The 16133-nt window shown below is 43.8% G+C and overlaps 1 protein-coding gene across 3 annotated transcripts in view; it reads left to right on the top strand.

The window, feature by feature from the left end:
• Positions 1-16133, top strand: part of LOC139754585 (parathyroid hormone/parathyroid hormone-related peptide receptor-like) — a 187014-nt gene that overhangs the window by 153338 nt on the left and 17543 nt on the right. For all 3 annotated transcript variants that reach the window (XM_071671990.1, XM_071671991.1, XM_071671992.1), the window contains 2 exons: positions 8548-8734; positions 10357-10477. In XM_071671990.1, the coding sequence (XP_071528091.1) occupies positions 8548-8734; positions 10357-10477 (308 nt within the window). The remainder of the gene's footprint in view (positions 1-8547; positions 8735-10356; positions 10478-16133) is intronic.

A 16133-nucleotide genomic window follows, 5' to 3' on the forward strand; every position in this document is an offset into this window, starting at 1 on the left:
TAATGCTTCCATCTGACTGGTTGAAAAGCGTTATAATGCTTCGATCTGATTGGCTAAAAGACGTTATGACGCTTCGTTGTGATTTGCTTGTGAGCCCCCACTAATTATCTCCGTCCATTTCCTAAAATAAGCAAATGTGCTTTAAAAGAAAAAAAAGCCAATTTGCAACATTAAGTTTGATCGGATGCATCTTTGTAGGGAATGTCAACTGGGAAAGACTGGCAGTAGTGGGGTGAGAATAGTTCGGAAAGGTTGCTATGAGTAGGCTGGTCAGTTCGGTAATGTTGGCAGCGGTAGGTGGACATTTCGTAAGGGCTGGCAGCAGTGGGCTGGACAATTCGAAAGGGTTGGCAGCAGTGGGCTGGACAATTCGAAAGGGTTGGCAGCAGTGGGCTGGACAATTCGGAAAGGTTGACACGACTGGGTTGGACAATTCGAAAGGGCTGGCAGACTGGATTGGATAATTCGGTCGGGTTGGCAGCAATGACTGGCACTTTGAAAAGGTTGGCAGCAGTGGCCTGCATAATTCGTCAGCGACACAAACCAGTCACAATGGAACATTATACTTTTGTTCACCAGTCTGTGCACAACAGCATAATATTTTCAAACAGTCCGAGCGAAGCATCATAATGTCTCAGCCAATCATAACACATGTCTTGCCATCTTCCTTTTATTTCTAAGCCTCGCTCATCATGGTAATTTGCATGAAAATTATTTTCCTGAGCTTATGAATTTCGTTCATTAACTATTACTGAAAATCAATTACCTTTTTCTCACAAAATAAAATGCAAATATATCAAAATAGTAAATACTGGCAAGTGAGACTTCTGTCACACGTGACGATTTGTTTCGTACGCAGATACCATAATACTGACATTATACGGTAGTCATTATTCTTCTGTTTTTGCTTATATGAAATATGAAATCATTTACATTAGTATGAAATAATATTCGTATTCTCAGCCATTCATGTGTCATGTAGGACGTACGAACACTTCCGAAATGTCCAACCACTGCTACCAACCCCTTCAGCCACTGCCTTTTTTTTTTCTTCTTTTTTCATATCCTACCAGGAGGCAGGCAATCTTCTCTATAGAAGAGCATTTTGTTCTTCCAAGACATATTAAAAACATTCAGGCAACCGGGAGTTAGGGTTAAAAGGTGAAGGAGCACAAACCAGTTACAATGAAGCATCAAAATTTTATTAACCAATCATTGGTATGATGCAGCATATTTTTGATGGCCAATCAGAGCAAAGCATCTAACACCTCTCCGCCAATCACAATGCTTGTCTTCCCTTCTTCATAAGCCACGCTCATATTACACTGCTTGAAAATTCTTTTCCTGAGCCAATATATTTCGATCGTTAACTATCACGAAAAATCGGACCATTTTTTCCCAAAAAATAAAATCAGAACACCTTATACTGGCAGGTGGGAATCCCTGTCAGACGTGGCGATTTGTTTCTCTTACAGTAAGTTACCCACACATTTACAGTTTTGAGTATTTTCCCTTACACAATATATCACATAATTCACATCAATGTGAAAGACAAATATTGATATTCTAAGGCACGTCTGTGTGTGTGTGTGTGTGTGTGTGTGATACAAAACGCGCGAGGCGGCCGCCAACCACACCTGATTATCCAAGTGGCATACTGTCAACGGCTATCAACCCTTCTCAACTGTTCAACCACATCTGCCAATTTTCCATTTTTCTATCCTACGATGTGCAGCCAATCTTCATTATACTACTTGAGCTTTATTTTCTTCCAAATACCTCAGAAATTTCCTTGCCACCGAGAATTACGGTTAATAGGTATAAGCGCACAAACCAGTTACAAAGAAACGTACTTTTGTTACCTAATCAGTGCGAGGCAACGTAAATTTTTCAGCCACTCAGAGTGAAGCATCGTACCGCCTTTCCCCTTAACACAACGCATTACTTCCCTTCTTCCAAAGCCTCGCTCATATTACATTGCTTGAAAGTCCCTTTCCTGGGCTTATAAATTTCGATCATTGATTATTCCAGAAAATCAACAAGCATTTTCCCACAAAATAAGTGATAGAAATGTCAAGAGTATTTCAGGTTATCTTAAACAGGCAGGTGGGACTCCATGTCACACATAACGATATGTTACTATCACAGTGACATGCATACTATGAGGTATTGATTTTATATTTCACTTACAAATTATGTGACATCATTCACATCAATGACAAAAAATAAATAATGATATCCTAAGCCATGTGTGTGATGGAGGACGAGCACTTCCGCCAGAAAATGCCAAAAATTGCTATGGCCAATCCCAAGTGCCAGCTATTCACTTACCAATATATATATATATATATATATATATATATATATATATATATATATATATATATATATATATTCTTATCTATTTCTTACTATACTTAATGGCCATCACCCGCGTTAGCGAGGTAGCGCAGAGAAACAAGAACGGGTGAAGGCACATAAGCCTAACAACGCAACAAAATAATGGTTTTCCAGCCAATCACAGCGAAGCATCATACAAATCATACATCATCCTTGCCCCCCCCCCCCCCCCCCCCCATTTTCTCACCCGCAGTTCATATCGTGCTTAAGAAAAGTTTTATTCCAACTTAATAACTCAGTCATTTCCACAAGATTAATCATCGTGTTTCTACAAAAATAAAACGTAGATGTACTCACTTGAGCTACGACGGCCGGTGAATTTAAAAACAAATTATTCGCTGAATTTTTCTTTAGAAATTATCAATTTTTGTCTAATTTCAAATGTATCCGATGCTTTCTGATATATGGTATTCACTATATACGATGTCTTTTATGGATAATTAATCACTTGTACAATAACTTTCTCATGATATAAACTATATATAATGTTTTTATTGAAATTAATCGCTTGTGCAATAACTGTATGGTATATGATATACACTATGTTTTTTTTAGAAAATTAATCACTTGGACAATAACTTTCTGGTATGTTATACAATATATATTCTTTTAATCACGTACAATAACTTTCTACTGTATGTTATACGGTATATATTCTTTTGAATTAATAACGTACAATAATTTTCTGATGTATGTTATTCACTATATACGGTTTTTCTTAAATATCAATCACTTGTGCTATAACTTTCAATGTTATACAGTATATATTCTTTTAAATCAATAACTTGTACAATAATTTTCTGTGTTATTCAATATATACGATTTTTCTTAAATATCAATCACTTGTGCTATAACTTTCTATGCTATACAGTATATATTCTTTTAAACTAATCACATACAATAACTTTCTGGTGTATGGTAGTTAACATACACGACGTTTTTCTTGAAAATTATTAATCACTTGTACAATAACTTTCTGATACACGGTATTCACTATATACGAGGATTGTATTGTCGTGTACACCAACGGCCGGACACACACTCGTTTGAATTTCACAGAAATCCAAACACAACTTCACGTCGTCCGGTTCGAACGCAGTATCATGTGGTACAAGTTTAATCATCCCACCGGTTGTACTATACCGCCGGGGACCTGCTGCATGCGAGGTCTGGAGGAAACTGAGGGGGTAGGTGGTGAGGAACCAGCAGTCTGTCCATCGAATCGCTAGTTTCGTCGGGTCATTGTTGACAAACATTTGACGCTGGCAAACTTTAATGAGTATAGCACGTATTTGCCAACACGTTAAATGAACTTAGTTTATTACTTCTGCAGCCTGCTCTTCTATCAATGGTTATCTGGTTTATGCTGGGATGTGGATGCACGTAAACACGCACAGGAGTAACGACATGGCAAGACGCCTCTACTCCAACCGGGGCAGACAGCGTTGTCAATCCGCCACTCCCAGTTGTATTCCCCCAGAGTTTTGCTCATCATGTCGAAGTCGTTACTAGAACCCGCACCGTCTCACCATATGTGGCGTTAACCTCGTTTTCGACAAACCAACGAAATGTTATTGCGATGTCTTTCCTTCCTCGGCGTGGCTTGTGAACGTGAGAGTAAGTAGTCAGTTCGTGAGTTCGATGCCAGACGCGGATTAAGAGGCGTTCTCTGAGCTCGGGCCGTGACTCAGACCGACCACGCCATTCATCCTTCTACACTAGTGATACACTGATTGTGGTAGCGCTAATACCTTGACCCGGGTAGGAAATAATAAACATTTATAAATGGAATGAGATATTATCAGAGCCTAATGACGAATGATAAAAACCTAATTAAGATGATTTGACTGCCAGAGGTGGAATCACAATGGATGGGGTTGATGGAGGGGTGAGGGTGGAGCGAGGAAGACGTGGCGTGAGGGTAAAGTGAGGCATGATGTGTGGGGCCGCCACGGGTGATCCTAGCGTGAAGCAGCGGAATGAGGACGTTTGGTAAAAGATAGTGTTAACATAACATTAGTGATGAGGCTATACAGGAACCCTCGTGCAGGACGTCATTTTTCACTGGTTTCTTCCCATCCGCTACCCTGCCACACCGCCCCGGGTGTCTGCACTGTGGCTCAGTAGTTCTCATGCAATAGATGGAATGTTTGATCTTATCAGACTTCTCTCTACAGGCTGGTATTATTGAAGACTTACTGTAATACGTAATTATCATGTATGTACACATATGTAGTATACAAATCCATACAAGATCACAATAATAATTTCCCAGAGTTTTATGTTAAATATGCAACGTATGAGTACACCCTGTAGGAGGAATGTGTTCATACGGTGTTACATGTTATACTTATTTCGGGGACTTCATTGTTATCCTGTAATGCCGAACATATGATGGGGATTCAATACGTAAGAAGCATAATATTACATAGTACTTCAGGAAAACTGAGGCTAATGGTAAGAGCTTTCATGGAGTGTGGCGTGAATGTGGCGTGAGTGTGGTGTGAGTGTGGCGTGAATGTGGTGTGAGTGTGGTGTGAGTGTGGTGTGAGTGTGGCGTGAGTGTGGTGGGAGTGAGGTTCTGTGGTAGGGGGTTCACTGCATGGCTCGGTGTCCTTACGAGTGATGCATACAAATGTCCAGCTTGGTATCAGTCGATAAGATTACACGGAACTCTTTATATTACTTGGCCTTCCAGATAAGCTTTGAAATAACTAACCAAATATACCCAACGACATCATTACTCAAGATACTATATAAATAATACGTGGGAAAATAACACGATGTCCATTATCTGGCCAGCCGACATTTCGTTGCTCATACCTAGTATCAGTTATCTTATTTATCTTATGCGATATTTATTCATCATCTCTTTTTAAACCTGGTATATCATTAAATTTATCAGATAAGCTTGTATAACTCACCTTACTTAGCACACAGCGGCAAATATTCTCATGTTCTAAGAGTTATCGAAAATTAACACGAACTGCAAGTTACATTTGTACATGACACAGCGGAAAAGATGCAGTAACTTGTTATTACTTCATCCAGACCAAACCACCACCACTACCACCACGATACAGTCTCTACGTTCCTATAATAAATACTGATTATTGACCACACAATACGGGCGCACCTGTGTGGTGCTGACCCGATCCCTTCTGAAATCACATCTTACTATACACACTGGCACTATAGCTATAGTATTTACCATACCTTTGTTACAGGCTGTAAACTGTGGAACTTCCTCATCACAAGAAACGGTTGATGTACCGCAATATGATATTCCTTTTTTTTTTTTCATATTCATCAGACTCAAACATGTTTCATAGCTTCCTGGGTACTTATACTGTGAACAAAATGGTTAAGTACTCTTCAAATGCATCCTTGACCTGCTACATAGGTCTTAAGAGTCACTCCTTACGACAAACCCAGCAGGTGTAGAAGTCACTCTTGAGTTGGTAACATCTGCTTATCTGGATGGTTTGTGTGTGTGTGTGTGTGGGTGTGTGTGTGTGTGTGTGTGTATGTGTGTGTGTGCTAATTAAAGACCGCGGGGGGGGGGGAGAGTTGCATTACCATGGAATAATTCAGACCTCCAGCATAAGCTGCGAATGACGTCCTAATTTGCAATTAACATCACTTTCAACATTTTTGCTCAGTCCAACTCATCTCTCTGTTTACTTCATAATACAATGTTCTGCACGTACGTGTCAGCTGCCTCCGTACTCCCTTGTCTCCCCTCACCAGCCTTCCCTCCTCACCTTGCTACCTCGTCGGCCCCTCACACTCCCCGCTCCCTCACTACAGGTCACTGATGAAAACTCCTTAGGTCAGTGGTAAGCTACCTGAGCAGGATGAGAGAATCGCTTGGCAATTTGAGAACAGCAAAATACTGATAATTGATGATTTAGTAGTCATAATCAATTAAACATATATATGTGTATATATATATATATATATATATATATATATATATATATATATATATATATATATATATATATATATAATTTTTTTTTTTTTTTTTTTTTGCTTTGTCGCTGTCTCCCGCGTTTGCGAGGTAGCGCAAGGAAACAGACGAAAGAAATGGCCCAACCCCCCCCCCCCATACACATGTATATACATACGTCCACACACGCAAATATACATACCTACACAGCTTTCCATGGTTTACCCCAGACGCTTCACATGCCTTGATTCAATCCACTGACAGCACGTCAACCCCGGTATACCACATCGCTCCAATTCACTCTATTCCTTGCCCTCCTTTCACCCTCCTGCATGTTCAGGCCCCGATCACACAAAATCTTTTTCACTCCATCTTTCCACCTCCAATTTGGTCTCCCTCTTCTCCTCGTTCCCTCCACCTCCGAAACATATATCCTCTTGGTCAATCTTTCCTCACTCATTCTCTCCATGTGCCCAAACCACTTCAAAACACCCTCTTCTGCTCTCTCAACCACGCTCTTTTTATTTCCACACATCTCTCTTACCCTTACGCGATAATATATATATACATATATATATATATATATATATATATATATATATATATATATATATATATATATATATATAAAATGTGTGTGTGTGGCTGTGTGTGTGTGTGTGTGTAAACGATGAAAAGTGTTGTAGGGCCTGGATGTGGAAAGTGAGCTGTGGTTTCGGTGCATTATACATGACAGATAGAGACCGAGTGTGAACGAATGTGGCTTTTGTTGTCTTTTCCCAACGCTACCTCGCGCACGGGAGGGGGGAGAGGGGTGCCATTTCATGTGTGGCGGGGTGGAGACGAGAATGGATGAAGGCAGCAAGTACGGATATGTACATAGGTATATATGTATAAGTCTGTGTATGTACGTGTGTGAGCTTTTATGTATATACATGTGTATGTGAGTAGGTTAGGCCGTTCTTTACTCTGTTTCCTTGCGTTACCTCGCTAACGTGGGAGACAGCAACTACGTATAATAAATATATATATATATATATATATATATATATATATATATATATATATATATATATATATATATATATATATATATCGCAAATGATTATGGATACATTATTCGAGCTTGGACTTAAACAGAAAATATATTTTGTTCCCAAACTTTTATGTAGGTTGGCGTAGAACCCTAATTCGCGTGGGGACCAGATAAGGCAGCCTAGCAGTCCGCCCTTGGCACCTAAGAAACCTAACGGTGTTATGACGCTCCAATATTTACTGTTATGTTTACTCAGATTTGCTGAGTTTGTCATGTGTTCCTTCATCCGCGATCCACCCACGCACGTGCTTGGGTCATGCAGGCCGTGTGCACGCCGCTTCGCATGACGAGTGCCTCCTTCTGAGGGACAATAGGTTGTCGGGACGAGTTCTGGACGACGCTACAACTAGTTCTGAAGGTCGTCTGCTGCTGCAGTGGCACGTACTGGTCATTGGGTCGTTAACCTCCTGAGCACGACGATGCACGCTTCTTAGGCAGACGGTACAGTCCTTCAGGTCAATGGGAAAGCCATTCGTGTTCAAGGGTCGTACCGTCGTGCTCAAGGGTCGTACCGCCGTGTCCAAGGGTCGTACCGCCGTGTTCAAGGGTCGTACCGCCGTGCTCAAGGGTCGTAACGCTGTGTTCAAGGGTCGTACCGCCGTGGTCAAGGGTCGTACCGCTGTGTTCAAGGGTCGTATCGCCGTGGTCAAGGGTCGTACCGCCGTGTTCAAGGGTAGTACCGTCGTGTTCAAGGGTCGTACCGCTGTGGTCAAGGGTCGTGCCGCCGTGGTCAAGGGTCGTACCGCCGTGTTCAAGGGTCGTGCCGCCGTGTTCAAGAGACGGAGACATATCCCAGCAAGCTTTGGTGCTGGTCCGGGTCAGCTGGGGAGGGAATGTTGTGGATCATATGATTTGTTTGGGATTATTTAACTAACACTGACATACCAGCGTCACCCACGCTCATCACCATCATGTCGTGGGACGGAGTCTTGCAGGCATCACATCCCGGCCATTCCCATGTTGTGCATGTTAGCCGCATGACCATACAATCCCCCCGACTCACTGTGTGAGTCAGACTCAGCAGGAGAGCGCCTCTAGCGGCTAGCCTGTGCTCACCACCACCACCCACTGAACGACCCGACCTCACGACCTCCGACAGAACTGGCGTCGAAGAGGTGCGAGCCGGACGGCCGGTGGTTCCGGCCGGCGGGGCGGCAGGAGTGGAGCAACTACACCTCCTGCAGCGTCGAGCAGAACATCCACCGTCGCCTGTATGTACACATCGCCGCCTACAGCGTCTCCGTCGCCGCCCTCCTCCCCGCCCTCTGCATCTTCTTATCCTATAAGTGAGTCTTTCCAAATTGTTCTACATCGCTCTAAGTCCCTCCTACGCTTTCAATGTTCCTTTACGATGCATATTTTGTATTTTCTATATGCAATCAACCTATGTGTTCCCCTCCCGCGAGAGCTGTAACCTCGGCGTGAGGTGCACGAGTGTCTTGTTAGTTCTGGAAGTTAACCGTTCGTTCTGTGCATCTCTGGCACGACACTTCCTGTGGATCCCTTGCACCTTCTTTCAGCCAACTGTACGTTCTGTGAGCCTTTTGTTAGTCTGTCGTACGTCTGTGAGCCTATAGCACGTTGTTAGTCTGTTGTAGGTTCTGTGAGTCTCTTGTACATTCTGTAATTCAGTTGTAGGTTCTGTGACTCTCTTGTGTACATTGTGTACATAGATTGTAAGCTCTGTAGGTCTATGTTCTGTGAGTCTCTTTTACAGCCTGTGTATCTCTTCTGAGCTAAGATGTTATCTACATATCTTCAATCTCTGATGTAATTCAGAACATTATTTCCACACTGAGGACAGATCTTCAGTGCCTCTCGGGTTAAATATACCAACATCTCATCATCGGTTTGACCTCCACTGCCACCCACCGCCATGCAGTACAGGTCATTCACATGCATCCTCATCTCCCCATGTCCCGCGTCATGGAATCAATGAAGTCATTTTCCACATCACTAGAATCCTATGCCATCATTCCTCTTCCACAGTCAGCAGAGCCATCGGCGGAGACTTGCTGCTTGCTTTCAAACGTCCTAAATCCCTGAGCACCTTGACATGCCTGGCTTAACTGAGTCCGGATATCTTACCGCGGCAGTTTTGTTTGGATATCCTACTGCTGCATTTACGTCCGGATGTCCTGATACTACTGTAGCTTCCAAGTATCCTAGTCTTACAGTTCTGTCGGGATATTCTTCTGTTGCAGCAGCATTCGCATACCCTACCGCTGCAGTTGCTTTCATATTTTTCATTCTAGTTCACAGTTCTCTCACGATATTACAACGATTCCTGGAGACAATATACATCAAAACTGTTGGTATTCTTAAGGGTCGTAGAGAGGCAGTTCTTCATCTACCGGAGTACACACAGGTCACTCCAGGCTACTTTGAGACTACAAGCATGTCCCCCCTGGACACATCAACATACGTCCACTTGTTTACTAATTCTTCTGCAGGTACAAAAGTGTCCAGCAATCATTCCAGGCGCCCCTTGCATGTCTAACATTGTTTCCGGATGACTCTTTGCGTGTCCAGTAGTGCTTCCAGGCGCTCCTTGCATGTCCAGCAGTGCTTCCACTAGTTCCATGCATGTCCAGCATTGCTGAAAGGTGACCTTTTACATATCCAGCACTGCTGCCATGCATCCTGACGTGACCTTTAGCGTATCCAGCATTGCTTGCAGGCGTCGTGCACGTATCCAGCAGTGCTAGACGCCCCTTGTTCGTCCTGCAGTGTTTCCAGGCGCCCCTTGCATGCTTCCAGGCGCCTCTTAACGTATCCTCACATGACCAACTCAGCTGACAAGTGTCTCCTCATATCCACATACGTCCAGTTGTGTTCATAATCGTCCTAAAGTGTCGCCGTATGTCCACCTGTCTTTACAAGTGCGTGTGTGTCTGTGTCCTGGCAGGCAGCTGCGAGTGCACCGGATCACGCTTCACAAACACCTGTTCCTGAGTCTGCTCCTGGAGGCTGTGGGGGTCATCATCTTCAGGTTCCTCCAGCTGTACAAAAACGACCTCATCCAGCAGGTGTGTACCTCACCTACCATATTTGTACCTCATCCAGCAGGTATGTACCTCACCCAGCAGGTATGTGCCTCATTCAGCAGGTATGTATCTCAACTACCACATTTGTACCTCATCCAGCAGGTGTGTACCTCACTTACCACATTTGTACCTCATCCAGCAGGTATTTACCTCACCCAGCAGGTATGTGCCTCATCCAGCAGGTATGTACCTCACCCATCAGGGGTGTAGCTCATCCAGTACGTTTTTACCTCGTCTGGTAGGGGTGTCTGTCATCCATTAGGAGTATGGATCATCCAGCAGGCGTGTAAGTCATCTTACAGGCAGTTAGCTCATCCGTCAGTGGGTGTGGCTGGGTCATATACCAGTACGTACACATACTGTTGTTCATCCGAACAGTGCGTACCTCATCCAACCTGTACTTACCTCGCGCAACAGAAATGTAGTTCATCCAGTAGGTTTGCTACTCATCCAGCAAGTGCTCAGCACATCCAGTAAATTGTAGCTCATCCAACGGGTGTGTGGCTCATTCAGGAAGTGTGTGGCTCATCCACGACATATAAAAGTAATCCACCAGGGGTTTAAAGTCATGTAGTAGCCTTTTAGCTCGTCCACCAGATGTGCGGATTATTCTGAAGATGTGTAACGCATCCAGCGACGTGTGAATCATCAATCCGCTGTGGTTCATCCAGCAGATGTTTAGGTCACCGAGAGACTTCCCCTCGCCCAGTAGGTGTATACCTCATCCATCAGTGGGCGGTGCTCATCCATTAGGTAACTGGCACGTTCCTGAGTGTGTGTGTGTGTGTGTGTGCAGCTCATCCAACAGTGCGTTTAGCTCATAGGACAGGGTGTGTCGTTCATCCAGTAGGTGTGTAGCTCATCATCCAGCAGATGTACAGCTCAGCCGGCGGGTGTGTCAGTTATCTAGCCCGTCTAACAGGGGTGTAGCTCATCATCCATCAGGACTGCGACCCATCATCCGTCAGGTGTGTCACATCATGGCAGGTGCGTCGTTCATCCGGTTGGGATACGTAGCTCATCCAGCAGGTGTGTAGCTCATACATCCAGCAGGTGGTTGAAAGATCCCAGGGATGCTATGGAGCAGGGGTATAACAGATCCCAGGGATGCTATAGAGCAGGGGTATAACAGATCCCAGGGATGCTATACAGCAGGAGTATAACAGATCCCAGGGATGCTATACAGCAGGGGTATAACAGATCCCAGGGATGCTATAGAGCAGGGGTATAACAGATCCCAGGGATGCTATACAGCAGGAGTATAACAGATCCCAGGGATGCTATACAGCAGGAGATTAACAGATCCCAGGGATGCTATACAGCAGGAGTATAACAGATCCCAGGGATGCTATACAGCAGGAGATTAACAGATCCCAGGGATGCTATACAGCAGGAGTATAACAGATCCCAGGGATGCTATACAGCAGGAGTATAACAGATCCCAGGGATGCTATAGAGCAGGGGTATAACAGATCCCAGGTATGCTAAACAGGAGGTATATATATAACAGGTATATAATAGACTTCTCTTACATGTCTAGGCAAACGTCTCCTGACCATCAGTCGTTCACCGAGTCTTCTGGTTCATGTAGTGTCAGTCAGACGCATCGTGATCGTCCCCTCGGCTATAACCAGTCCACGTACAACAATGTTGTAACAACTGTAGGCCACAACCGTAGGCCTGCCGTCGACACCACACCAACTCCATACAGACGACTGCACGACCCTTGGCTATGGTGGCCTGACCTCTGACCTGATTCTTGAGCCAGACGGATGGCCAAGTCACCACGGGAACCTACGGGTCGTACTGTGGTGCTCAAGGGCTTAGGAAGGTCGTGTGGTGAATGGTAGCCTCTCTCTCTCTCTCTCTCTCTCTCTCTCTCTCTCTCTCTCTCTCTCTCTCTCTCTCTCTCCTGTACTCTCGCGTCTGGCTTGACAGAGCCATGTGTGGCTGGCGGCGGAGGTCGCCACAGGATGCGTACGTATTTGATGAGGGGTCATGACCCTGACCTTTGACCCACTAATTTCAAAGTCAGCAGGGACCTTCCCCCAGTCACAAGTAAGTAATAAGCATACCAGCTTTGGTGACTGTTCAATAATCCTACAAGAACATATTACTCGTACTGTAATCTGGGATGATGAATTGTGGTCACACACACACACACACACACACACACACACTACAGCCTAAGCCAGGTGTGTGTGTGTGTGTGTGTGTGTGTGCATACACACACAGGTAAACATGGTACATATGTATAATATAAAGAGACGAGACAACAAAAGCGTAAGACTCTCTCCCGTAACATAATGTGCCGCAGTCCCGTCTCAGCACAGATTCGGGTCATCCAGGCCTCCGTCTGCTTGCTCTTGCGGAAGGTTCCCACACCCTGGCACACCACCACTCCCTTCTTCCCTGGTCATCAAACCCTACCTGAACACTACGCCCTCGCTGCCTGGTCAACCCACAATCTGAAGGGCGGAATGGCATTGTTCAGTGGTTCCAGCTAATCCTCCCCGCCATTTTCCCCTCTTCTCACCTCCTATATTGACTGCACAACCTTCCCACCCGACACTAACATATTTTCATGAAAATATAGCACCCCGCAAGCCAGCAATTTCTATCCTGCTAAGGATATGGATGAATTATTGGCAACAGCATAGTCATCATACGTCTGCTAACTTCCCCTGGGTACGTACAGCTGTGTCTGTTATCGTGCTTCAGGCAATTTCCTTGTCATGTGTGCAGACAGACACACAGACAGAAAGGACCGACACTTTATAATACAGAAGGTTTGAAAAATAATGGCTTTATATGTGTATATATATATATATATATATATATATATATATATATATATATATATATATATATATATATATATTTCGTACTATTCGCCATTTCCCGCATTAGCGAGGTAGCGTTATATATATATATATATATATATATATATATATATATATATATATATATATATATATATATATATATATATATAAAGTCAATGGGGAGGTAAGTTTGAATAGAGAAAAAATGGAGAAAGTGAAGTGTTTTAGATATCTGGGAGTGGATTTAGCAGCGGATGGAACCATGGAAGCGGAAGTGAGTTACAGGGTGGGGGAGGGGGCGAAGGTTCTGGGAGCGTTGATGAATGTGTGGAAGGCCAGAACGTCATCTCGGAGAGCAAAAATGGGTATGTTTGAAGGAATAGTGGTTCCAACAATGTTGTATGGTTGCGGGCGTGGGCTATAGATAGGGTTGTGCGGAGGAGGGTGGGTGTGTTGGAAATGAGATGTTTGAGGACAATATGTGGTGTGAGGTGGTTTGATCGAGTAAGTGATGAAAGGGTAAGAGAGATGTGTGGTAATAAAAAGTGTGTGGTTAAGAGAGAAGAAGAGGGTGTATTGGAATGTTTTGGTCACATGGAGAGGATGAGTGAGGAAAGATTGACAAAGAGGATATATGTGTCACAGATGAAGGGAACGAGAAGTGGGAGACCAAATTGGAGGTGGAAGGATGGAGTGAAAAATATTTTAAGCGATCGGGGCCTGAACATACAGGAAGGTGAAAGGCGTGCAAGGAATAGAGTGAAGTGGAACGATGTGGGATACCGGGATCGACGTGCTATCAATGGATTGAACCAGGGCATGTGAAGCGTTTGGGGTAAACCATGGAAAGTTTTGGCGGGCCTGGATGTGAAAAGGGAGGTGTGGTTTCGGTGCATTATTACATGACAGCTAGAGACTGAGTGTGAACGAATGTGGCCTTTGTTGTCTTTTCCTAATGCTACCTCGCGCACATGGGGCGGGGGGGGGGGGGGTTTGCTATTTCATGTGTGGCGGGGTGGCGGCAGGAATGGATGAAGGCAGCAAGTATGAATATGTACATGTGTATATATGAATAAGACTGTGTATGTATATGTGTGTATACGTTGAAATGTATAGGTACGTATATGTGCGTGTGTGAGCGTGTATGTATATACATGTGTATGTGGGTTTGTTGGGCCATTCTTTCGTCTGCTTCCTTGCGCTACCTCGCTAACGCGGGAGACAGCGATAAAGTATAATGAATATATAAAATAATATATATATATATATATATATATATATATATATATATATATATATATATATATATATATATATATATATATATATATATATAATGTTCAACACAGATGCCAAACACTGGATCTCGGTGGTCTTATTGTGGACTGTTCTCGGGTTGTGGTAATGGTCAGGCAATAGTTCATACCGTCGTGGAGCAGCATGACCGGGAGCCAGTGTCCCATGTTTATGGTACAATAACGTCAAATTACCGTGGCTGTTGGCAAGAGCCTACACCCAGATTGGACCAATCAGGAACTTCCTCCGTTATGGATGACAACGTCCTGTCAAGAATTACGGAAGGATTCGTGTGTTCGTGTTCGTGCAGGCCTTCGTAATTCGTGCAGCACGTGACACCCTACTGAAGCAGACCTCATGTAACAGTGTCCAAGTTTGAAAATCCAGTTCCTGGGTCCTTTTTTGCCTTCTCTGTCCTTTTTATTGTGCCACCGGCCACGGGACGACGAGGAAGGTACAATGGATGCGCAGCGTTTGGTGCCGAAACAATTAGACAAAACTCGAAGATCAGGTCAGGTTCAGTTAGGACGGTACGACACTTGAGTACCACGATACGACAACTAAATACGACGGTAGTAACCTTCAGTACGACAGTAGGACGGTACGACCCTTGAGTACGACGGCTATGATGACGACCTGGACTTTTACCCGACTCATAATGGCCTAGTCAGAAGGTACCCAAGGGTCGTACCCCGTGCCGTAGGGTCGTACCACTGTGCTCTAGACTCGTACCATTGTGCTCTAGGCCCATACCATTGTGCTCTAGGGCCGTACCGTTCGTGCTCTAGGGCCGTACCGTTCGTGCTCTAGGGCCGTGCCGTTCGTACTCTAGAACGACCTGACTGTTGCTGTGCAGTAGTCTTGTTCAGCACACACCGTACAGCATGAAAAGTTCAACACAACAGCAGTTGTGTTACAACAATGCTAGCAGCATGTTCCACGCTCAGGAAGTTTACATCTTACATTAACTCCCCCAAGTCTTTAACTGGCAGTAAGAACACACTCACTCTCAGGCTAGTGTTTTACAACAGAACAATAACAAAAGAAGTATCATTAAACATCGTGATTTTCATTAAGGAAATGTTTGAATCCAATCAGTATAATGAATAGGTTTTCGCCTCTTTCTCTTCCCAAGAAATCAAAAGAAAACGAAAAGTTGAAATTGAAATGTTCTGCTCTAAAAGATATTGATTTTATTTTGTCTAACTTCTTAACAAGAAGATTGAAACATACACCAACACTTGCGCAGATTATTGTCCCATTATACACAAGAGCTAAAGAGACGTGGTTAAGTCTACCGACCAGCTGTAAAGAGGAGGATGAACAGTTGGGCTGTCGATGGGCAGCCTGACCCGTTACAGGACCCGAACCAGAGCTAGCTGGTTCATGCATATGAAAATAAGAGTACTACTTCTACTACTACTAGAAATAATATTGATAATATTAATAATAATAATAATAATAATAATAATAATAATAATAATAATAATAATATCTCTGGGGATAGGGGAGAAAGA

Source organism: Panulirus ornatus, chromosome 17 (assembly GCF_036320965.1).
Source record: "Panulirus ornatus isolate Po-2019 chromosome 17, ASM3632096v1, whole genome shotgun sequence".
Taxonomy (NCBI): Eukaryota; Metazoa; Arthropoda; class Malacostraca; order Decapoda; family Palinuridae; genus Panulirus; species Panulirus ornatus.